Source organism: Paramormyrops kingsleyae, chromosome 11 (assembly GCF_048594095.1).
Source record: "Paramormyrops kingsleyae isolate MSU_618 chromosome 11, PKINGS_0.4, whole genome shotgun sequence".
In the NCBI taxonomy this organism is placed as follows: Eukaryota; Metazoa; Chordata; class Actinopteri; order Osteoglossiformes; family Mormyridae; genus Paramormyrops; species Paramormyrops kingsleyae.
In genome coordinates this window covers 25,869,345-25,895,006 of record NC_132807.1, presented here as the reverse complement: position 1 = coordinate 25,895,006, position 25,662 = coordinate 25,869,345, and the positions used below count along the sequence as shown (strand labels likewise).

At 46.3% G+C, this 25,662-nt stretch overlaps 2 protein-coding genes and 1 non-coding gene across 7 annotated transcripts in view; 1 reads left to right on the top strand and 2 right to left on the bottom strand.

Annotated features, from left to right (window-relative positions):
• LOC111848021 (leucine-rich repeat-containing protein 49) overlaps positions 1–25,662 on the bottom strand; it is a 51,385-nt gene that overhangs the window by 4,522 nt on the left and 21,201 nt on the right. For all 4 annotated transcript variants that reach the window (XM_072718345.1, XM_072718347.1, XM_072718346.1 and 1 more), the window contains 4 exons: positions 24,042–24,172; positions 3,110–3,344; positions 2,825–3,010; positions 2,493–2,602 (listed from right to left, as the gene is read on the bottom strand). In XM_072718345.1, the coding sequence (XP_072574446.1) occupies positions 2,493–2,602; positions 2,825–3,010; positions 3,110–3,344; positions 24,042–24,172 (662 nt within the window). The remainder of the gene's footprint in view (positions 1–2,492; positions 2,603–2,824; positions 3,011–3,109; positions 3,345–24,041; positions 24,173–25,662) is intronic.
• Positions 6,700–6,783, top strand: trnal-uaa (transfer RNA leucine (anticodon UAA)). Its single transcript has one exon. It is a non-coding gene; the product is annotated as a tRNA-Leu (tRNA).
• Positions 13,337–19,228, bottom strand: LOC140593463 (uncharacterized). Of its 2 annotated transcripts, none has more exons than XM_072718344.1 (3): positions 18,208–19,228; positions 18,060–18,125; positions 13,337–17,988 (listed from the first exon to the last, which is right to left on the bottom strand). In XM_072718344.1, exon 3 carries the CDS (start codon positions 17,905–17,907, stop codon positions 13,741–13,743), a length of 4,167 nt encoding a protein of 1,388 aa, XP_072574445.1. In that variant the 5' UTR covers positions 17,908–17,988; positions 18,060–18,125; positions 18,208–19,228; the 3' UTR covers positions 13,337–13,740. The 2 variants fall into 2 exon arrangements, with proteins under 2 accessions (XP_072574445.1, XP_072574444.1); XM_072718343.1 differs by having other exon boundaries at positions 13,337–17,962.

Sequence of the window (25,662 nt, the reverse complement as noted above, 5' to 3'; positions counted from 1 at the left end):
GGTAGGACTACAGGTACGACTACAGTAATTTCAGTACTACTGCGTTTCAATGCACTGACAGCGCCTGCATCTACATGCAATGCCGATATAGCCAGGGCACCAATTAACTCTCACCAACCACATGATAGACCAATAGGCACCGCCTACCATCAGCCGCTTATTCTGAGGACAGCCAATAAGACGCCTGCCAGTCACGCGGCCTGTGTGAAGCACAAGCCGTCCCTCATCATCCAGCGCAGCATGTTAACGATTTCCCCGCACATAGATGTCAGCCCAGGAGAGTCTGATGTCTTCATCTCTCACTCTCTTGGCTCACCTCATACAAATTTAACCCTGGGGCTAAGAATGTCATTCATCTGTGTGGAGACGAGCCAGGTGACGCCCCCTGAGGGGGATCTCTCACCCGGGACTAACTAGATCGCACACCAAGGGGAATCTAACACCCAAGGCTAACTTAGCTACACACTGACAATGAGAACTTAATTCTGAGACCCTATTCCTTTGCTACGGTAACAGCATGAAACAAATTAGATTCCACATTCTACAGCAAAAAAAAAACAAGTCTTAGCTTCTCTGAGTACTGGTGGCAAGAAGAAGGGCGTCTACAAGACAGACTGACCAAAGACCACTGCCAAAAACTCAAGCATTGCACAAGGTTTAGTCTGTCAGTTTACCCACTTATATGTGTGATGACTATACAGGTCCTGACAGCCCTGTGCAGGTGTGGACTTGTTCACTGCACACATACATACCTGGAACACACATGCTCACCAGGAACACCATGCAGAGAATCAGCCATGTGACTGAAATGTGGCAAGTAGGAGTGACCAGCTAATGCATCATTGAATGAAGTTGCTTAAAGCTGCCTCAGCAGAATACTGAATTCTATGAGGAAAAAATATGCCACTAATTTGGACAATGATGCAATAATGTAATGTAACTGTAATTTAAATATATGAAAACAGAAAAATGCATCCACTCCTCTTTTAGTTCTGCTCCAATGACCTTTGCTTCAAGTCATTATACGAAAATTACGGTAGCCTAGGCATGACTGTGACTGTGCTTACAGCTTTATTTCAGCCTTTCGTACTCAATTTCTTTTATTTTAAACAACAATTTGTACATTCTACTTCAAAGATCGCTCTCTCCAGGTGTGCGTTTTTGCCAGACTTACAAAATTTGGTCATAAATGCATGTGTTGGTCAGAAAATTACATTTTTATTACTGTTGCTAAGCTAGTTTCAAACAATGTAAATTATGCCTTTATACACCATTTTGTTGTACACACAAAATCATTTGCTTCATTCTAGAATAAATTACTCTTCATTTGTATAGTGTAGGTTTGTCCAGAGCATTATGGCTTCTGCAGCTCATGGTCCAATGCAAAAATCACCCATGGTGGATTATAAATGTTAAGCAAATCCAGCATGAGCCAAGAGGATCTGTTTCTCATTGGCAATGTGGACGTTTCTCCTGCTTTGCTTCCATTTACGAATGAGATAAAAACTCATAATACGGAACCTTCTGGGAATCAGCCGTCGAAGTCAAAGGCAGAGGGTCATTTCTGTCAGGTACAGACAAAGCTGGAAATCAGCTCCACCCAGTCAGCAAAAATGTGACTATGGTCAAATTCGAGCAAGTCAAAACAACGCAGAGGAATACTGAGCTTAAATCGCTGTGAGGTTTTCTGCTCGAGGCTATCGTGTTTTGCATTACCGTCGTCCTCTTTCCCATGTCAAGAAATGCAAAACATTCTGTACAAAACAAAAAGGAAGGTCAGTGTCGGGGAAACTTCCATAGGCATTTTGTTAGTCAGCATGACGCTCTCCTGTCAGCGGCCAAGGCCATTGTCATGGATGAGGCACGACCCGACTCAGGCCTTGCTGTGTATTGATAGGGTTCTGCGCTTGTTCTCTTTGACTGTGTAAGTGTTTCTGAGAAGCTGTCAGCCTCAGCCAGGGGTGCCAGGGAACACCTAAGCCCTGAGGTGCCACCACTGTTTCCATGACCAGGGAACACCTAAGCCCTGAGGTGCCACCACTGTTTCCATGACCAGGGAACACCCAAGCCCTGAGGTGCCACCACTGTTTCCATGACCAGGGAACACCCAAGCCCTGAGGTGCCACCACTGTTTCCATGACCAGGGAACACCTAAGCCCTGAGGTGCCACCACTGTTTCCATGACCAGGGAACACCTAAGCCCTGAGGTGCCACCACTGTTTCCATGACCAGGGAACACCTAAGCCCTGAGGTGCCACCACTGTTTCCATGACCAGGGAACACCTAAGCCCTGAGGTGCCACCACTGTTTCCATGATCCCCTCCTCTTGGACCACAAGTCAACCACGAGGACCTTCTTTTGAACTCAAACTCCCTTTGTCAAGCATCCAAGTGAAACAAAAGGCTTCTTCAGTGGCCTCGTGCAGAGATGAGGGGTAATGGATGCTCTGTTTGGGATTAGTGGATGGTGGGAAGGTGGTCATCGGGGATTACCTGGGCTCCCCTAACAGCAGCAGAAGGCAGAAGCGGGGGGTTTCAGTGGCAGCGACGTGACCCAAGGTGCCAAAAAGCCTCTCTGCAGAAACCTTGTCTTCCATGGTCACCTATTGCATACATACACATACATGCATGCATGATGCTTCTCTCCCTCTCTTTTTAGCGACTTCCCACTTGAATCTTTAGTGCAGCAATCCTTATATATCCGGAAATCAAATGAAATTTCAGGCAGATTTAGATTTTACAATTGCATTTGATTGTGACTTTGTGTGGCTGCATGCGTGTACATTGTATGTGACCTTTGGCAGGTACGGCTCTAGGTGTCCTACCTCCCTACTATTGACCTTTTGCAGGTTGAGATGATGGAGGCGATATATGAGGAATGAACGCCACAGCATCAGCCTGAGTACCGGATTGCCTTCAGGGTGGATGGTCAGCTGATTCAAGCGCCTTAGCTTAGCTAGGGCACCTAGCTGTGGGAACCGGCTGATGTCTGTCTCCAGGAAAATCAGGTGCTGAAGTGAAGGTTGAGACCAGAATGAGATGCACATTTATCTCATTGAGTCTCAACATGGTGAGCTGTAGCGAGGGTCTCCATAGCTGTGAGCACTCACCGACAGGTTGGGGAACCTCACCCGGACTCGAGGAAGCATCGGCACAATGGCGTTGAATGGGATGTAGCGGAAGGCAATGGTGGTGATGGAGTCGGGACTCTGGGCAGCCCAGGATCGATCCAGGGCGTCCAGGGCTCCCAGTCCAAATAGCCGCAGTGTGTCTCCGCTCAGCTCCGCCAGGTGTCTGTCTGACAGTGACAAACTCTGTGTGGTGCCACCACTGGTCTCCAGGGACCTGCAAAGTTCATACCAAGGTAGCCCATGAGAGAGATGGAGAATGCCGCTTTTGTCAAAATGACAGGTTGGGTCAAAGGTCACAAAGGTCAAATAAATCAAAAAGTGACAGGCGGTGGGTGCAAGCCGGGTGACGTCATGAGGTAGTGGGAGGGGGGGCTTTTTTTTTTGGCTGTGAGCCAGTTGAGCGTTGGGATAGGGGTTTATTTGTATATAGTTTATTTATTTATTATAATTTAATTATGTATTATTATTTAATTATTTATTATAATGTAATTATTATTATTTTAATTTGAGTAGAGTGCTTATGAGTGTGTTGTTTTGTCTGCATCCACCGGGTGCCGAGCAGGGGGGACTGAGCAGGGGGGGGGTTAAGGTCCCAAACACTGGGTCTGAGTGGGGGTGGGTTACCTGATGGAGTGTGAGCGTACGCTGTACCACCGTGGTAAGGTCCGTGGCTTTGGAGAATCTGTGGAAAAGGGCTCTGAGAGAGCGATGCTGTGTCTGTTGCGGTACCGTGGTAAGGTCCCGTGGCTTTGGATAATCCGCAAAGGACTCGGAGAGAGCGATGCCGGAGAGCTGAGAGTTGTGCTGCGCGAGACTGAAAGAAATCCTGTGAGAATGACCAAGTTGGAGCTAAGAATGAGAGGAGGGTCTGGGTCTGACGTCCAGTAAAAAACGCTTAGCAGTAGTTTGACCGTCTGTGTGTGTGTGTGTGTGTGTGTGTGTGTGAAAGCCGACACCCCCCTGCAGCAGTAGCAGTTTGGCCTTGTGTTTTTCCTCATGCAACCTATGTACATCCCGATAGGTCAAATCCCGGTCAAACTGTAATTTCGGCCACAGATCAAGTTTGACACTTTGTATTTCAGTAAATTTTGGTTGAAGTTTTGTCTTTTCCCCCCGTCTCCCCGCCACACATCAAGTTTGACATTTTGTATTTCAGTAAATTTTGTCTTTTCCCCCCGACTCCCCCCATACCGTCTACGCAGTTAAAACGTACATCGAAATAGACAACAGATAAAACTTGACAGGCCGTATATTTCTCCTTAAATAAATCCTAAAAAGTAAGCAACCGCTGAAATTTTTATTACCTTGATCAGGGTTTCACTCCTTTGGTAAAGAGACACAAGTACCCCCACCCAGTATCATCATCATGGCCTTACCATGCGTGCCACGCCCCCCACCATCAGGCCGTGGAGAATATAGGGAGCTTTGCGCTGTAGGGCCAACACTGATTTTTTAAGAAACACAGACATGTCTGGCACTATGGAAATGAACGATTCAGCCTCACCACCACCTAAGACTCAGCAGGAGCAGGAGGAGGCTGTTATGCGGCCTCCGGGGGCTCCCAAGAAGCAGATTCCTACGAGGCGAAGACGGGTACTTTTGATGCAGCCGTCTGGAGACCTGAGAGGTACCTGGGAGCTGCCCAACGGGGATAAATTGGTCTGCCTCTTTGACAATGTTGCGGAGGAACTACGCATCTTTCAGGTCACCGGAGATGCCGCAGACCCGGGGAAAGATGACCCGCATCTGGCATGTTTTTCTGAAATGGAATGGGGAAACTTGAAGACTGTTGTTATCCCGTTGATGAAGGAGAGCACCGACCCCGACTTTGAGACAGAGACTGCTAGAATGGAGATGCACTATAGAGATGCTGACACTGGTAAACAACGGAGCACCTTTATGAAGTGGGATGCGACCGGGGAGCTGGACAAGAGAATGCTGAATATATGGCAGCTGCCTAAATGCGACTGTTGTGGAATGAGAATTCCGTTCATGATTTGGATGCGGCTGATTGAAGAAAAGAGCGATTACTTCCAAGCGCTGTTCAAGGAGAGTCGGATACAGTAAGGAGATGCAAAAACCTACGCCCTAAGGATCACCCCCCTCCCCTCACCCTCCGCCTGTATATAACTGGACGCCTTTACAACCCCCTTTCACAAACATCATCATCATCATCATGGCAGCAGCAGCAAATTACAGCGACAAAGTGTTCTCCGACGACGACGAAAGCAGCGGGGAGAATGAGGCCTTTTCACCCCCTTCACCAGCAGCATCACAGGCCTCTGATGCCGGAGAGCTCCCTCCGACCCCTCCACCGACACCGGCCTCTGTTCCTGGAGAGGTCCCTCCGACCCCCTGCACGCTTCGCTCCAGACCGGCTTTGTGCATAGGGATGCTCAGCTGCATAAAAGCCATGATAGTGGGGCTTTTAGCCTCAGTCATCAGGAAGCATCAGCAGAAAAACTGCTACGGCTGCGAGGTGGATCATCCCAGTCAAAGACAGCACCCTTGCCTGTTTCCCGCTGGCAGGAATTACTTTTACATTCACTTTGACTCTGTGCTGAGTGACCTGTGGACCAGCCGGCTGACACCCGCCTTGATCCACGTTCTGACGACCCTGGGCATCCGAGCTTCCATCGGCAGGTTGGAGGGGGCCGTGGAAGCTATCCTGTATGATCTACGCGAGGCCCGCGACGGAATGCTGGAAATCACTCGCCTGGAACAGGATCTGTTTGAACAGACCCCCGCGCTTAAGCAGATCCTGGAAGAAGAGTTTCTGAGTCGTTGGGAGGCCCAAGACTAAAACAAAACGCAATTTGTAATGGGGAACGGTATCGGCAGCGTTTTACGGGGGTTTATGTTAAATGTTTTTTTAGAAAAAGTTAGCCCACTGTTGTTGCATGCTATCGATAAAAAGAAAAGCGATTGTCGGGATGATTATACTTGTTGCTGCTTTCATAGACTGATATTTGAGATTGCTCAAGTCGGAGAACATTATCAGCGGGGAATAGTTTTACTTACTCAGCCGATGGCAGAGAGAGAAGGACAATCGTCAGAAAGTCTCATACGCGCGTGTCTATCTTGTATTCCCGACGATGAATTTGACTGTAATCACATTTTTATATTTTATGCTTTAATCGTAGATGTAGTTGCCTTTAAATTTCATAATAAGCAGCCTTTCGATGTTAATCAGATGCTTTCTACTCTGCATACATGCATCGCTGAAAAGGCCTCTATACGGACCTTACTGCATGTGACATCGCTAATCTACCTCAACAACTGTCACGGCTGTAACTACCTGTAATTGTGTACCCTTGTAATAATGTTTTTAAACTATATCTACCTCAACAACTGTCACGGCTGTAACTAATTGTATGCCCTTGTAATAACGTTTTTAAAACTATATCTTTCACTAAATGTGTACCCCTTGTAATAGCATTTTTAAAACTATATCTTTCACAAAGAAAATGTATACCAGCATTTTGAAAATGTATCTTTCACTAAAATGTATGCCCTTGCAATAAAATTGAGTTGAACAACATTGCAATAGTCTTTGTATATACATGTTTGGCAGGGTGGCCGAGTGGTTTAAGGCGTTGGACTTAAGATCCAATGGACGTATGTCCGCGTGGGTTCGAATCCCGCCCCAGCTAAAACTCTTTTCTAAACTCTACACACAATTTCATTAATGTGTTCACTCACCCCCCCTCCCCAGACAGCTATAAAACGCCGCATCCCTGCTCTCACCCCCCCACACTCTCGCTGTGTGAAAAGCATGTCTGTTGCCAAGACTACAGCTCGTGTCTTGAGCCGCTCGTACTATGACCCCAGCCAGCCGGGGTCATACGGGGGTGTCTCCAGACTGCAGAGAGCTGTGGAGGATGATACTGGGAAAAAAGTGGCTACCGATGATATCAGAGAGTGGCTGTCTACGCAAGACAGTTATACTTTACATAAGCCGGCTAAAAAGAATTTCCCCAGGAACAGAGTGTTTGTACCGAGAGCCATGTATCAGTGGCAGGCCGATTTATGCGACATGCAAGGGCTGGCCACGTACAACGACGGGTTAAAATACCTCCTTACGGTGATTGATGTTTTTTCTAAAAAGGCCTACGCGCGTGCCATAAGAAACAAGACGGGGGTGGCCGTAACGGAGGCCTTTGATTCTATTTTAACTGAGGGGGGTGTGCCCCTCAAGTTACAGACGGATGCCGGTAAGGAGTTTTTAAATGGGACTTTTCAGAAACTTTTAAAAAGTCATAAAATCACCCATTTCACCACGGGTAGTGAACTTAAAGCTTCAGTCGTAGAGAGATTTAACCGAACGTTAAAAGAGAGGATGTACAGGTACTTTACGGCTAAAAACACTCGACGATACGTGGATGTGTTGGACGATCTAATAAAGGGGTACAACCAGTCATTTCACAGCGCTATTAAAATGAAACCTTCTGAGGTCACGACCGATAATGCTCATCTAGTATTTGATAATCTATACGGTCCTCTGAAGAAGAAGAAGAAAAGCAGACGGCCACGTTTTAAGTTTAACATAGGGGACACTGTGAGAGTCTCCAAGCACAGTCAGATATTTGACAAAAAGTACGAGCAGACATTTACTGACGAGTACTTTGTCATATGCGAACGTGTACCCAGATCCCCGCCGGTGTATAAATTGAGGGACGTGCGCGGTGAAATACTCAAGGGGACATTCTATGAAGCTGAGCTGCAGAAAGTCAAAATATCTCCGAAACGCGCGTTCAAGGTCGAGAAGGTTATAGGCTCAAAGACCGACGAAAAGGGGAAAAAGTGGATTTTAGTACGCTGGCAGGGTTGGCCCTCGAGGTTTGATTCGTGGATACCGCGGTCGGACTTGATACGGATTTAATTTTTAAAAGAAAAGGGGAAAAAATGGAGGATCGCCCCTCTTTTTACCTCACGCTACCGTCAAACTCTTGTCTCTCCATCTTCCCCGATAACCAGAGTTCGGATTACACCGTGATGCTCTCGCGACCTATAGAGCTACGGGGGCCTTACGAAGTAGGACTGGCTGAAATCATGTATTGTTACACGTGGCGTAATATTACACACCCCGAAAATACTTTTGAATTGCGGGATACGGAGGTGCAGGCAAGAAGAGACGCCGATCCTCTAGTGGATTTGCCTTACCTGTACCCTCGGAAAATTAAAGTCGGATATTATGAATCCGTTTCACAGATTGTGTCAGAAATCAACGCTTCGTTAAAAAAGTTAGGTACGGAAGTTTTCTTTGCATACAACGAGATTACGCGAAGGGTTAATATAACCGGAAATCAGAAATACAAGATCAAATTTAAACCTACTTTGGCCTACATGCTGGGCTTTGAGCCCGGTGCCTGGTATAACGTAGGAGGTACCATGCCAACCTCACCCTACCCGTCCGACATTCACGCGGGATTCTATAATTTGTACGTCTACTGTAACATTGTGGATCCGCAGCACGTGGGGGAATTTGTAGTGCCGCTCCTGAGAACCGTTAAAATAGACGGTGGGTTCGGCGACGTAGTCACTTTGCCGTTCCACAAGCTGCACTACGTACCGGTGAACAAGCAGAGCCTCCAGAATTTGCATATTGAGATAAAGAACGATCAGAATACTCTGATTAATTTCTCCTACGGAAAAACGATCATCAAGCTGCACTTTCGCCCAGTGCCAAAGATCCCCGTTTAAAAAAAAAAAAAGAGAGAAAGCTGAGGGGGGTGGGAGAGCATGGCGTACCACAATTCGCAGAGATTTATTCAGTATTACACCAGTCAGGCGGGACATGGGCTCCCCGGTTTTGCGGGGAGCCCCGTGATGTACGGGCGTGGGTTGGGCTCCATGCTCAGTAGGGCTTTTAGATTCGTTTTACCCTTTCTTAAGCGTGGAGTTGATTTAGCGAAACCTCATTTGAAATCGGCGGCCAAAGGAATAGCTTCGGATCTCGCCAGCTCTGTAATCAGCGGCCGTTTTACAAACACCGGTGACCCCAAGCAGGAAGGCTCTGGTCTGCTGTTGCTATCTCAGAGGGGTAGGAAGAGAGCCCCAGCGCCTTTACCCAGGCAGCACGGTCATAAAAAACCTCGCAGCGGCAGAGCTGTCAGGATTCCCAAGTCTCGACCTTCAAAGAGAAACAGGAAACCCCCCGGGGACATATTTTAAGAGCATAAGGAAGAATGGCTCTAGCTCACCGCCTCTCGGCCGAATGCACCAAATCTGAGCTGGACCTGTTTGCGGCCCCTATGACGCAATTATCCATAGATCAGACCAATTATGTAGAAATCAACCCATTAAATTCCATTACCGATCAGGATGTTTTGGATTTCCTAATACCGGGGTCGGGCAATTTCTATCTGGACCTCAACTCTACACTGCTATATCTAAGGCTCAAGATCGTTAGGGCGGACGGCGCCCCCCTGGTTGACGCTGACCCCTGCGGTATTATACAGTACCCACTAAACTGTATATTCTCTCAGCTGGACGTGAGTCTGAACGACGTCCTGATCAGTTCCTCATCGGCCACGCACCCCTATAGGTCATTCATAGAGACCCTGCTCAATTTTTCTACGGATACGCTAGAGAGTCAGTTTTCGGCAGGGCTCTGGTACAAAGACGGCGGAGCCGACTTGGATAGCGTGGACATCACCCCCCAGGGCCCTAACGTGGGGTTGCAGAAGCGAGCTGCCTTCTGTAGAAACTCTCGGGAATTCTCTCTGATAGGCCCTGTACACGCTGATATTTTTTTCAGCGAACGAATGCTGTTAAACAATGTGGATATACGCTTAAAGTTTGTAAAGGCTAAAAGCGATTTTAGTCTCATGTGTAGAAATGACGCCGATTATGAGCTGAAAATACTGAGGGCCAGCCTGTTTGTGAAAAAAGTGGACGTCTCCCCGGCGGTGTCACTGGGTCACTCGGCCGCTCTCATGAAAGCAAACGCCCTGTACCCTATAAGCAGGGTAGTCGTTAAAAATTACACGCTGCCCGCGCAGTCGCGGGTCTGCCCGCAGGACAATCTTTTCCTGGGCAACTTACCGCGCTACATCGTTTTGGGGATCGTGGACCACGCCGCGTTCGTGGGCACGCGAAACAGAAACCCATTCAGGTTTCAGCATTGTGACCTGGAATTTCTGAGTCTCTCTGTAAACGGTCGACACATACCCAGCAAACCGTTCCAGCCCGATTTTAACGCGAGGCAGTCGGTCAGAGAGTTTTACAACCTTTTCCTGGCTACAAACAGGCATTTAAGGGATTCGGCGCTATGCATTAACCGTGAGGATTTTGAAAACGGATACTCGCTATTTGCTCTCAATCTCTCCCGAGACGACGAGCTGGACGGAGGTGCCCTGTCACCCGTCATCAGCGGCACGTGCCGTCTGGATTTAAGGTTCAGAGCCCCGCTACCTCGAACAATGAGTCTCATCGTCTACGCCTGCTTCGACACCGTGATTGAAATAAACTCCAAGAGACAGGTTTTGGTGGACTTTTAATCATGAACACTCACCAGCTGGAATGCCTTTTACAACCCCTGCTGGGGGATGCTTTTGGAGGTGTGTGGGCTAGCGATTTATTACCCACCAGCGTACAGACGAGGCCCACTTTTCTGGTCGCAAACACGCACGACAGCAATAGAGAGGGTGAACACTGGATCGGGATAATTTTGGAGCCCCAAGAGGGGAAAGCCTCCTTCTTTGATTCTTACGGTTATCCCCCCGATTCCCCTTACTATCCTAAAAGTTTTATGCGCTTCTTGGGGAGGCACGCTAGCGAAATAAGGTATAATACGCGTCAAGTTCAACACGACTTTTCCTCCACGTGCGGGGCCCACGTCTCCTTTTTCCTCTACCAGCGCTTCAAGGGACTTTCATTTCAAGAGACTATGATGCTGTACTCTGATGACTTGAGGAAAAACGACGCTCTAGTATCCAAGTTTATCAAGAAATATTCAAACTGTATTAGCCGTGTTAATGCCGATAAACTTTCAAAGCCGCAAAATGTATGTTCCTTAAAACTATTTAAAGATTGTTATAGTTGTTAGATTATTGTAGAGAAAAATAAAAAAAAACACCGTGACACCATTTATTCAATAAAATCAACATTTTATTAACCATCTTTTTTCGTTGTTACAGGCGTCTTTTTTTTCCCCACACGCATAAAACACTTAATCGCTGTAATCTATCCACGGAGAATAAGGGGTACCCTTTAAAGGCCATAAACGATATTCAGGGGAGGAATCACGCGGTGTGTGAGGGGTACCCACAAGCGGAGAGTCGTCCGTACTAAATTTTGCACGTCTCTTGCGCTTCTTTTTCGCAGGAGGGGGCGAGGAGGGTGGTGGGGGACCCCTCGCCGTGGCGTTTCCAGCGCCGTAATCTTTAAGATGGCTTAGGGCTTTCCTAGCTTGAATGTTACCGACGGTCGTGAGGGGGATGTTTAATTCGGATATTACGTTTAAAAAGGGTTCCCAGCCTTTAGGATATCCGACGGCCTGGGATTTCGGCTGGGATAAAGTTTTCATCAAATCCAAAATATGGGAACCTTTAATGGGACTATCTCTGATGATGAGTTCACCCGACTGGGTCCAACGTACTGCCCCGTCGGAATCGAGCAGTTTCTGCATGATGTACCCCACGTTCTTTCTAGCCCTGGGCGCCACTTGCTGGACAACTTCCTGTACAGATTTGTCCCTAGTCGCGCCGCCGGGCTGTCTCTCCTCCTCCTCCTCCCCCGGCACATCTCTCTTTTCCTCATCCGTTTTTTCTTTCCGCTCGGTAAGGATAATTTCTCGCCCCTGATTTTCCTCTTTTCGGACTAAATTCAGATACCTCTGTAGCAATTGGTTGTATCTCTTTACTTTTTCGTGCGAGTTCATACCCGGCTGATTTAATAAACCGTGCATCTGGGTTTCAAGTTCACCCAGGGCCGATTCCCCGATGGTGGTGGTATGCGGGGTCGCCCTCTGGGTCAGCATACGGAGTTGTTGGGGGCTCAACAGGAACATTTTTTTTACCTCGCTCATGCCGGTGGTGGAAAAAACAAACACACAAAAGCTAGTTAGCCGTCTTACTGGTGAACAGGCTTGTGATGAATGGCAGAGCCACTGACAGCAGCGGTAACAAAAATCCTCCTTTCTGAAGCACGGCCTTGCGTTTCCTCGCGACGCTGTTTTTCTTACAGGCGAAAAGCTTAATCAGCCTTTTCTGCTTCTTAAGCTTGTTAAATTGAGCTACGGATAAAGGTATACGGCCTCTTATAAGATTGAGACAGATTTCGGAGAGAGCCAAAATTATGTTATTAGATGGGTCCGAAAGAATCTTTTTACGTTTCACCCCCCTCATCCTCTGTAAAACTTTAAGGGTCGGCAGTTGTTTCCTGAGATGCTCGGACATGGCTCCGTAATGTTAAATCAATCAATCAATGGCTCGCTGGTAGAAAGAGGACGGGAAGCGTCCCCGGTAATAAACCGGTCCTGAGTCGGAACTCTTCTGGGCACGTGGCTCTTAAATCGACCAATAAATACCCGTGTGCGGGTCGAGTGGCCTCTTCATAGGCATCTAGAAAAAACTTTTTCTGCCAAGGAAACATTTGCTGAGCTAAAACTTTGATTTGCATTCTGTCCCGCACATTCTTAAACAGACAATAATAAGTAGTATTTAGGCCTATAGTCCTACTGTACTTGCCCTGGTGAAATACGTTCTGCACTAGGTATATGACCGAGATTTGACGGTGATGTCTGAATCTCGTGAACGCTTCTGCCACGAGTTTATTTTCGGACGCGCTGTCCATCAAATCATCGATGATTATCAAGGAGCCGGAGGGGAAACGCTCCTCATCTTCCCAGCTTTTAGGCAGCCCTTGTATAAATTCAATTTCGCTGATCCGATCACGCAATTCATCATAAAGCGGCTGATGGGAAGCGTAACACCACACAATTTTTTTAACGGGTCCCCCTATGAAACAGTGACTCTGATTTAACAGCAATTCTTTAGTAAAATAGGTTTTCCCCGAAGAACTCGCCCCGGCGATTATCGCCGTAAACGGCAATTCTAAACGGTGATCAAAGTCGACCTCTCTCACGTCGCTACCCATCATCTTCCAAAAAAACACTGATGAAACGGTAAACACTACCCTATTGTTTTAAATCCTTTCCACACACACACACATACACACACACACACACACACAAACCCAAAATGCGTGTATAAAAGTTTTTATAAAATCTTGTGATAAAATGTACAAAACATTTTCGTACACAAGTTACATTTTAAAACAAATGAACATCTTTGAAAAAAACAACTTTAAAAAACATCTTACTTTCATGATACATTTTAAAAAACTTTCATTTTAAAACATTTTACTTTCATGATACATTTTAAAAAACATCTTTGGAAAAACTTTTCATTTTAAAACATCTTACTATGAACATTTTAAAAAAACATCTTTGGAAAAACTTTTAAAACATCTTACTATGAACATTTTAAAAAAACATCTTTGGAAAAACTTTTAAAACATCATACTATGAACATTTTTCATTTTAAAACAAATGAACATCTTTGGAAAAGCTTTTCATTTTAAAACATCTTTGAACATTTTACATTTCAGTAACCAAAAGGCAGAGTTTCCCCGCTAGTCAACAATCTGCGTTTGTCGTAGACGACCCTGACCTTTTTGTCTAGAGGCCTATTAAACAGTCGAAAACTTTTCATGTCGCGTTCGATTTTGTTGTAGTGCGTCATTATAGGGGGATCATTCCTACATCCACCGATGTAGTTTTCAATCAATCCAATCATACTGTCAAGGTTTACCTTTTGACAGGCTTCATAATTTAGAGTTATACCCTTACATTTCAACTGTGTTTTCCCGTTGTTGAGTCGGTAACAGTAACTTTTTGGTCCCAGCGCACCCCACGAAGCAATGTATTCGTCGGGGGCTAATTCGGACGTGAGCTCCCCCAGGTAATTGCCTAAGGTCGGCTCATATTCACCCGGCCTGCTTATGTACACGATGCTGTCTGTGTCGTGATACAGCACCCTACGCCCCAATTTTTCCAGTTCTTTGTAAAGCGTCAGCCGCCCCCACGCGGTAGTTTGACACGCTATGAATATGTTGGTCTTTCCCGGCGGCACTTTGTAGGAAGACCTGTATCGCCAGCGGATGAGGGCGACCTCGTCGTTGACAAACGCGAAGCTGGAAATCTCGTACAGCTCCGAGCATAAAAAATTAAAAAACTCCCCCGGGTCAGACACTATACATGTCTGGAGCATGTTGTTCCTCTGCGCCAGTTTACCCCACAGAGAGTTAAGCAGAAGCTTGGCCACCTGCCTCTTGCCACCGTTAGACACGATCTTATCGGGCTCCAATTGGATCCCCTCGCGCTCGAGATAGTTTTCAATGTAGTCCCTGCGACCCGCGTCATCGGTCGCGTCGTCGGGGTAGCCCGAAGCCTGCTGCTTCACTTTGAGAAAGGTTTTAATGTATTCTCTAAACAGGTCGCCGCTGGTCTGGGGAAAATGCCACACTTCGTGCACCTTCACGACAGTATAGCCCCTGTCTAAAGCCTGATTGAGCTCCGCAGAGACCCACACGCCGGTCAGCGCACGCTCTGCGTCAGAATGACCACAGCTCCCCTCTTGCCTGTTGTCGATCGCGCACGTCCTGCACAGTGTAAACACGAGTTTCCCATTTGGCAGTCTGCTGGGTAGGACGGGGAAAAACAGCTCGCGCGGGGTGTTCACAGTGGCTTTGATCAGGCCAAAGTATTCATTCAGAGGTTTAAAATTTGAATGAATGATTTCCGGGTGCCCCACGGGGAATTCACATTTAGCCAGAGTGTACGGGTACAGCGACGTGAAATCCACGTAGTGGACGCGCTCTTCCCCCGTGACGTCGTAACGCAGGCGAATCGCCGACGTCCGACCCCCAAACAGCGCTTCTCGCGGCCTAAGGGGGTCAGGGGGCTGAAAGTCTGACAGGAAACTCTGCACTTGTGGGTCGTGAGTTTTAGCGTGAGCCCATTCGTGTTCCCAGATGGATTCTACGTTCATATTAAACTCTTGGCGCAACACCTCGAGTTTTTCCCTTGTTTTAACGTACAGGGCACCGAAGCTCTCGCGGGTCAGGGGGCAGACATCGTGTTCATTGTTGCACTTAGGACAGCCGTGAAACTGGCAGCCTAGAAACTCGAAAGCCCATTTCTCTCCCTCTATCTCAGCGTATCCGTCTAGGTGAAAGCGCCCCACGCGCACTTCACCCCCGCGCAGCGCGTGTCGAATTTCTATGCCGCGCGTGCGGCCCACGAATTCCAGCCACTGGATCGAGACGTTGGAATAACTTTTGTATTGCCTCCTGTAATCCCAGACGTCCGGGATCGCGATCGTATCTCTGGGCAGGAAATTTGTCCTGTAAACCAGCAACGCGGCCGAAGCGATGGTCGCCGTGGAGAAGGGGTCGCAACCTGTGAGCGTTTCAAACTCCTGCAGGAAGCGCAAGCAGCCCTCTCTCAGAATCTCCACGTCGTTCTTACAGTAAGCGATCATCTCTTTGTGAAAATTAAAGGTCTGGTGCTTTACACCGTCGTACCATTGATAAAACTTGTCGCGTTCTTTGCAGGGCATTTGCTCGGGCCCATACTGATCGGGAGGAGGGTAGGGCCCCACGTAACTAAACTTTTCCATGTCTGTGAAATGATGCGGAAAATAGCCTTTTCGCATCTGAGTCGAGCACCCCATTGCATCGGGGATTTTTCTCAACGGCATGCTTAGAAAGCAGTGACTGTCGATGTACCTTTGCTCAAACACGCTGTCCAGGATGAGAATGATTTTATTCCCCTGTGACACCACACGCGGTTCCACTCCTTCCTTCACCATAGCGTTCAGTATTATGTAATTATCAAACGCCTTTCCATAGTGACTAATGAAACACGTCCCTGTATAGTAGGGCGTCCTGAAATGTCTGAGAAAGTGCAGCGCGCAGTCTGGCCCCTCGGCGGTCATTGTCTCATTCTGATCGGAGATGGCGCACACGTAAACCGGGATATGGGTACCCGAGCTCTGGGATGTTTCAAAGTCAAAAAACACATATTTGGGGGGCTTTTTACTGCCCTCGCCGCTTTGGGCGACCGCTTTCCCTTTGTTAGATTTCTCGATTGGATTTAAATAGCAGAGATGTGGGGTGGATATGTCTGATTCTGCTGACTGCAACTTAGCGTCGCATATATTACATTTTACTGTTTTACACGAGTGCGGTTTTGGGTTCTCGGGACTTTGGTAGTAGTTGAGCCCGCAAGCTTTGCATTTTTTGAACTTGTCACAGGGGCTAGCAATCTCCCCCCTAATGGGGCAGACCCTCGGCGTACGGTGACGCTCGAAGCACATGTTATTTAAGCATCTGAGATTACACCGCTCACACACTATCCCCGGTGTGATTTCACCTTCTCTACAATTAGTCTGACAGACGTTGCAAAAATGTTTACAGCGATGAGAATGAGGCGAGTCGAACCCTTTGAAACAGCTAGTGCAAACGTAGCTCGCCCCTAAGAAGCCCTTGGCGCTTTTAATGCCGTAAAAATGCTCCTTGTGTAAAAAGAAATACACCACCCGTCTATCGTCGGTAGGTGTGGGTGTCTGGTAAATTTGGAGATTGTTTGAATAATGTTGTTGATAATACACCACTGCTTTGCAATCAATGATTTTCTCAAAATTGATAATGTCATTCAAAGCGACTGCGTAGTCGGGGGTGAAACCCGCTTTCTCCTGTAACTCCAGGCCGAGCTTTTCAGCCTCTGCGTCAGTGAAGTTTTCGTGCAGCAGATGAGCCAAATTTATGGCGAAACACGCTCTGCTGTCGTTCTGAATGATAAACATGTGTTTGGCTTTTTTAGAAATTATTTCTGAAGCTAACATGGTCTGTAGTTTACGTTTGTTTCCGCCACCGCGTGGGATATTTATTACGTCTACTATTACTTCTAGGTTGGAATCGTTTAAAATCTCTTGATTAGACTGAACCAAGCGATCCAACAATTGTTGGAAATTTGTCAGCTCCCCTTCCCCATACCGTACAATTTGCGACAACTCGTCATTTAAAAAGTCACCGCGCAGGGTGACCTGTATATAAGCTCCCCATGCGGCGTAAGGTATCGCCTCATTCACAATATTTTGAAACCCCTCGATTACATTTTCATAGTACTCGCGGAAATTGCCTTCGTTTCTAGGTCGCGGAATATTTAGAATCCGCCTAATCTGTACATTATTGAATCTGCGGCGATGCACGACCCCGTCAGGCTGGTGATCCAAGTCACCACCGCCACCGTCCTGTTCAACATTTTCAAATTGCCCCAGTCCCAAGTCATTTTCAATCTCCTCGGCATCGAGAAGAAATTCTACGTCTGACAAGACTTCCCACAATTCAGAATCCGCGGGGGACCACGCGACCTCGTCGTCGGGCAGCACCGCTTCTGCTTCAGAGCCCCTTTCATTTAACATGCTTATTAATGTCTCTAAGGACGGTAGGAAACAGGGCTCTTGGACCCTGGATTCACCAGATGCCGCGGGTGGCGAGTCGTGTTGATAAACCGCATCATTTTCATCATTATTAGCGTTGTTGATGATGTCTATTTCATTTAATAACGCTTCGGGTATAGGCGCTGGTGGTGGTGCTGGCGAGTCGTGTTGATAAACCGCATCATTTTCATCATTATTACCGTTGTTGATGTTGTCCATTTCATTTAATAGCGCTTCGGGTAGAGGAGGGGGTGTTGCTCCGTCCATATCTGATGATTCAGGTCTTGCGTAGATTTTCTCTTGACCGGTCCGCACCGTCTCTCTTGTACATAAAATAATAGAGAATACCTATTATTAGAATAAGTTATTTTTAATGAATAGCGTTTTTATCACACGTATAAAAGAAATAATATACTCACTATATGGAGTTTTCTATCCGCAGCGTCTCCCGTAGAGAAAAAAACAAACCCAAAATAGCTGAATCTCTAAAAATAAAATAATTATTTTAAGTTATTTTATTGTATGGTGTTTATCATAAAACACGCATAAAAGAAATAATATACTCACTCTATGCAGGTCCCGAGTAGTTTTCTCTTTCCAGTAGGGCAAGGCCTTGATGATACTGGGTGTGGGGTACTTGTGTCTCTTTACCAAAGGAGTGAAACCCGCATACTAAAAATTTCTGTGGTTGGTTACTTTTTAGGATTCTTTAAGGTGAAATATACGTCCTGTCAAGTTTTATCTGTTGTCTATTTCGATGTACGTTTTAACTGCGTAGACGGTATGGGGGGAGTCGGGGGGAAAAGACAAAATTTACTGAAATACAAAATGTCAAACTTGATGTCTGGCGGGGAGTCGGGGGGAAAAGACAAAACTTCAACCAAAATTTACTGAAATACAAAGTGTCAAACTTGATCTGTGGCCGAAATTACAGTTTGACCGGGATTTGACCTATCGGGATGTACATAGGTTGCATGAGGAAAAACACAAGGCCAAACTGCTACTGCTGCAGGGGGGTGTCGGCTTTCACACACACACACACATACACACACAGACGGTCAAACTACTGCTAAGCGTTTTTTACTGGACGTCAGACCCAGACCCTCCTCTCATTCTTAGCTCCAACTTGGTCATTCTCACAGGATTTCTTTCAGTCTCGCGCAGCACAACTCTCAGCTCTCCGGCATCGCTCTCTCCGAGTCCTTTGCGGATTATCCAAAGCCACGGGACCTTACCACGGTACCGCAACAGACACAGCATCGCTCTCTCAGAGCCCTTTTCCACAGATTCTCCAAAGCCACGGACCTTACCACGGTGGTACAGCGTACGCTCACACTCCATCAGGTAACCCACCCCCACTCAGACCCAGTGTTTGGGACCTTAACCCCCCCCCTGCTCAGTCCCCCCTGCTCGGCACCCGGTGGATGCAGACAAAACAACACACTCATAAGCACTCTACTCAATATAAAATAATAATTACATTATAATAAATAATTAAATAATAATACATAATTAAATTATAATAAATAAATAAACTATATACAAATAAACCCCTATCCCAACGCTCAACTGGCTCACAGCCAAAAAAAAAAGCCCCCCCTCCCACTACCTCATGACGTCACCCGGCTTGCACCCACCGCCTGTCACTTTTTGATTTATTTGACCTTTGTGACCTTTGACCCAACCTGTCATTTTGACAAAAGCGGCATTCTCCATCTCTCTCCCATGGGATCCTTGAGCTAGAGTTCCTTCAGGTTGCCTGCTTAACACCTGACAAGAGGCCAGCAATCTTGAGCCCAACACTGTTGTCTAAGAGCTACCTGATTCTAGATGGACGTATCTTCTGCTGATATTATGACAGTCGCAAACCTTGACTGCTGTCAGCAGGGGAGTATACAGGGGCGGAACCACTGGCCATAGCTGAAAACTGGTTGGCCCCCTTTGTGCCCCTCCCCCTCCACCCTAAAAGATTTTTTTAAAATAGCACTTGTCCCTTCCTGGAGTTATCAGAAGGGCAGATATAGTAACTACTATTCACTGACACCAAAGAGTTTTATATCCAACAAATTAGTCTTCGCATTCTTACATCTAATTTAAAGAAAGAGAAATAGATATTCAGACGGAAAGACGGACAATCCCAAGCTCTTGTGGGAAAACATAACAAGAAGATAATTCGCTGGTCCATTTCTCCAGGGTATCTGGCTGGACAACGTCGGCAAAAGCACTTACAAGGAAAATGTTGTACCAGGCAACAAACCTGATCTCCTTGCTGCAGAGGAGGAACCTCTTCTTATCGTCAGAGTGCCTTCAAGCTAATCTAAGACTTCCCTGGTTACATGGTAGGAAAACAAAAGTGGGACGACTGAGAGCAACTGGATGCCTGTAATACTCTAATGCAAACTGCAAAGTGTCGCATTTTCCCTGGGAAAAAGATAAGAGGCTTTGTACCACACACACACACAGAGGAAGCTGAGTGACTCTGTTCCAAGGTGAAGTAACAGGTGAGACAGAACACAGAGAGGCCACTAAGGCAATGCCAATATTTGGAGGCACAGGTGCGCTGAAAGAGGAGATGGAAAGGTGGAGGCCCACAGAAACCTAAACTGGATGGGGTCCCAGTTTGCTTAGACTGTATGGAATACCCTAGGGTAAGCTTAAAGGTGCTCTTCGACTTAGCATGGGGTTACGTTCCATCATAAATGTAAAACATCGTAAGCTGAATATGTTCATAGCACTGGATGGTATCTTGCTATAAACACTGTGAGATGTTCACGCTCATGATCGCTACAGAGTGGATGCTGCCTTCGCCCCCGGCCTCAGTAGAAAGTATCGTACGGTACATCGCCAGCCCAGGAACAGATCAAAATTCAAAGCCAGATGGCTACTGAATTTGCGTCGCTATCGCTCGATATATTGTAAGTCGAAATATTGTAAGTCGAACCACCGTAAAGCGAGGATCATCTGTACCAAAATATAAGGTTAAATACCATAAAAAATAAACCAAAACATAATTTCAGTATTCCTTAATTCAATTAACAGCAGCATCTCAACAACACAGATTACTTAAGATCAGGGCCCTTTGATTTGGTTAGAAGTTGACCTTGGGAAGCTTGGAGACCAAGTGCTAGAGCACTAAATGTTTATTGAAATCATCTTCCATCGACTCTCTTGGTAATACCACCATATGACAACAATAGAATTATGGCATGACAGCCATCGCTTAAGGGTGTTTGTAACATACTGTATGTAACTATTTCTGGGAAAAGTTTTAATGACACAAAACATTCGACCCAAAGTTGAGGTCATACTTTAGGGGACCAGCTGTCTCTGACATTATGGGGTCATATAGAAGTGGATTCAGCTGGCCACTGCAATATCTAACCCAGTTTCTTAAAGCTTGTGTCTCCAGGCACCAGTGCCCTGGGGTAACGGGCTGGCTGGTGATAGGTAAGCACCCCACAACCAGCCTCTAATTTGGCCAGCGAGGGTCTAAATCAACTGACTCCGGATGGAGAATTAGCTTCTGGCAGTGGGCCGGCGTCCAGGGAGCGACACAATTCGGTTTTCTGCTGAGCTGGATTCCTGCCATCGCCACATTCGCACATGTCTCACTCATTGTCTGCTGTAATCTCACTTGAGAGACAGCCGGGACCCTCTTGGAGAATGAACAAAACCCAAGAAATGTAGCCTAATAGGCGCTCAAAATGAATGCTAATGGTAAAAAAAAAAAACCCTCTGGCGCTGATATAGAGGCAGCATCATTTCACTGGTATAAAGGACTTAGCATTTACTGAACTCAGAGTACAAACAGGCTCGATTTTTCATTACAGGCCCTGCAACAAACTTTCAGGTCACACTGTGTCTTGATAAATATGCTGCAACGTGTTTTTAAGCCTGACAGTTTCCCAGGCCTGGCTAAGCAATAGAAGCTTGTGCCAGATCATCACAGATGGACTTCAGTGGAATGTCACACAAACTTCTTCCCAAATATTTGTCAACAGTCATTAATATACATATACGTCTCGCTCCAGGTGTCTATGTGTCCCTGCAATCTTCCCTTTTCCCTTCAGGTAAACACCCTTACAGGGGATTGCTGGAGGAAGGATTTGTACTTATCCTTGAGGAGTGTTTCTCCTGCGGTTACCGCTGGGACGTCTCTGAGACTCTGCGATTTCTCTGCATGCCTATGAACTTCTTTTCATCCGTCACCTTGGTAACAACTCTTGAGATCTACGTCTGTATGGCACCTGCTTGCTGCCTCAGTCCTAGGTGTTCTTAGGGATTATATATAAATAGCTCTGTGGAACTGTTGTCTCCACATGCTCCTATTTGGCAATAAATCACCCCCCCCCCCCCACAAAAAAAAAGGAGCTGAAGAAATCTCTCTTCTCACAGGTACAGAAGTCGTTCGCCTATCCTTGCGTGTTCCTAGCCCAGACGCACGTCAGCTTGGGATGCCTTTGAAATTGCGGGTGCACCATCTACCAAGTGGCAGAAAGTACACTTGCAGTTCCTCCATTGTCGGGGAGGTAGCGACACTGGCATTCGGGAGACAGGCCCCATTGTGCGGATATCTACTTGCTTGAAGCTGGCTCACTGTCCCCCAGTGCCCCCTGAACCCTGGGGAGGCTCACGGAGGCAGGACAGCAGCTGTAAAGCAAAGCTCTCCCCTGACTCCTGACTCTTTCCTGGAAAACAGCTGGGCGATTGTGTCTACAGGCCAAAGGGACTTCCAGCAAGTTAATTTGCTCACCTCTAATCCAAATATAGACACCTCCTCAAATTCAATATCGCTATCATATAGTCTTCAGAACACTCACTTGGCAGCTGAAACACCATCATAGAAATTTATGTAGCCTCAAACTATGTATTATGTTGCCTGAGCAGAACAATAACTCAGGTTCATAGATCAAGAATACATTTATGCAACCAGAAGTATCTGTTCTCACAGTTGAGGTACAATAGCATGAAGTCAGCCAAGTGTCATTCCATAATTATGGGGAAAGATGTTGGTAAAATATGGTAATGGTAAAACAATAAGGTCAGGCTTTGATTTCATTTGAATATGGAGACACTGAAGCGACTTTGGTGTGTCATTATGTAATAGTTTATTTAAAGGTGTGGCAAGTGTGTTGTAGTTGAATGTTGAGGTTCCGTGGACGTCTGCGGTGAAACCGGACACAGGACACCGTTCCGCCTCGATGCAGAAGGCGACGCCTTTGATGACAGTGACAGTTTTACTCTGCCTTGTTACCCGTGTAACGATGGATCATGGCCCGTCTGAGCGCTTCACTCAGAAAGCAGACCTGCTGCCAAAGGGCCAATCGAAAACAGATGTGCGAGGAACACAACGCCGTCCCTGCTGCCGGCTGAAAGGCTCGTTTTTCTCCTTTTGCGGGTCTGGGCTGACCTGCGACCGACCAACCGTGACACTAGAAAGACCTGTTTCTTTCACTGTCAGAGGTTAATCTACTGATATGTTTTCTTTTGTGGGTTTTTTTTAAATTTCATAGATCCTCCATTTACTTCGTGACCATTTATGTTAAGGTAAGGCCCTCCCTGTAGGACTGGAATTGAGAAGGTCAGGATGGGATAAGGTCAAGGATATGAGCCTCACAAGCAAAGGAGACAGGTTGGAAACTCAACACTGAAATGCCAAAGCAGGACATGAAGAGTTAATGCTTGGATAAGCCATGCATGGGTCAGTCCTGCCAGTCCTACTGCATCACAAGACCTGATCTACCTTCTTTTTGATGTTTTACACAAATAAGGCCAGAATTGTGCAAGGTTATGGCATGTAAAATAACCTGCCCCTTGGGGTGGTATGTGGCTCTGCAGGTTAGGCATTTGTGGCAGCAACTGGAAGGTTTCTGGTTCAAATCCTCTAGCTAGTAAAGTGATATCACCATTAGGTGCCTGAGCAAAGCCCTTAATCCAAATTGCTATCTGATCCTCACTTGTACATCACTTTGGACTGTCAAATGGTAGCTTTAGTAGTTTGCGATCTTTGTTCCCCTGTGGTCCTTCAAGCGCACTGCCAATAATTAATAACAATAATAATAATAATAATAATAATAATATTTGATACTTTATTGATCCCCATGGAGAAATTGTCTTTACACCTCCCTCAACTTGCTCTTTGTAGAGTAAGCTGTCTGCGAAGGGCAGCCACCCGTAGGGGCCCCCAGGGAGCTGGGGGTTAAGGGCCTTGCTCAAGGACCCACAGATAAGCCAAGGCTGGGTTTGTACCAGCGACCTTCTGATTACAGGCACACAGGCTTAGCCCACTGAGCCACACGCTGCCCCCCAGTGTCCAGTAAAATTAAGTAAAAGAAGTTGATCTGCCATACTTGTGTCTCCGTGGTCTGCAGAGTCGCCAATACAATATGTACCATACGTACCTAAGTTCTTGCAGGTGACGAAGGTCACAGTCCTGTGCAGAGCTGGCCTTCTCTGGGCAGACCTCCCTAGTCCCAGCCTTGAGGTCCTCCCAGTTTCGGGCAGCATTCTGGACGGCCAGGCGCCGTTTCTCCTGCTCCCATTGCACACACAGACAAGTATAGTGAGCAGAGGTTGGGACTGGGCTTCAAACAAGACAAAACAGGCTGCCTGTCGTGGAGCTGTGGATTGCTGACCTTTGTAACAAAGCTAAAATGATCTTTTAGCTCTAGCACACCATGACAAACATACACATCGGACCTGTAGCCTGTACTTGCTGGAGAGGTATGGTTACATTGGTTGTATTCAGTAAAAAAAATAGCAAGGCAACTTTAATATAATATAATTCAGATCAGTTAATACAAAGCTGCAGTATATATTCAACTGCTGCATGACAAAATAATAAGGGTTGGGCATGTTTCATTTGAAACAGGTGCAGCTGCCACTACTGAAAGTTCTGGCAACGTAACACTAACCTAATATATATAATCAGTCACTCACTTACAAGTGGTATAAAAGGTAATCAGTGCTGAACCAAGAAAACCAATTTGATCATCAAAGCTCTCAAACGTGCTTCATCAAAAGACAGATGGTAAAAATATACTAATAATTAAAGCCTGTTTCATTCATAACAGTTTAAACTTTACATTTTAACCATTATGTCTAAAACTCGTTGATGGTAAAACAGCAGAGCTCCTCGATAACATTAATAGACACATTACTATCATCCTACTAGCAGCACTTTGCAAGGACATCATATATATCACCTCTTTAACAGGCGATTTACAATCTTAACCATAATAAAATTTTTAATGTTTATGCACCCACTGGCTTTGTCACCCGTTACTATAGATACGGTTTATCTTCAGTATATCTCATATTTTAAATTTTATTTCACACCAGTTCTGATAGCTTCCTGCAGCTTGGCGCAAAATCTCTGTGCCCAGAAGTGAAGCGAAACCATAATTTCTATTCTACCCCCCCCCCCCAGAAGAAAGCGAACAGCTTCTCTGCACAGATGAAAAGACATTTGGCGCCTCTCAAAACAAAACGGCCAGCCAAGCCATGGAATACCAGCAGCCTCTTAGCTCACGCTGCGATCAGCAGCTAGGACGCTGGCTTCCTTCCACACACGCCCGGGAGCTTAGTCCGCTGAAGAAGTTCCTGTTTTTCTTCTTTGCTGTGTATCACAATACACAGAACTGCGTCGCTTGCTGGAATAGATACTGATAAATGCTAATCTGCGAGCCGATATCGCACTGGATGTGGGTCCGTCTGGCCTTATCACACACGCAATGAAGTCGACAACACATGCTAAGTGCTTCTCGTGTGATGGAATTGAATTTGACGCTCGAAAAGCCCCAGTCTGCTCACGTTACAGCATCAGCAGCGCTGGGATCAGTTACATGTTACGGTGCATACAGAATATAACGAAGGGAAACCAAATTTTTTAAAATTAAAAAAAAAAAAAAAAAAAAAAAAAACAGTGGAAAGATCATAAACACAGTAGCTGTATCGAAAGTAAAGAGAATTCTCAAGATCCATTTTCTTCAAGTGAAATGCATGAAAAATTGGATTTAAATG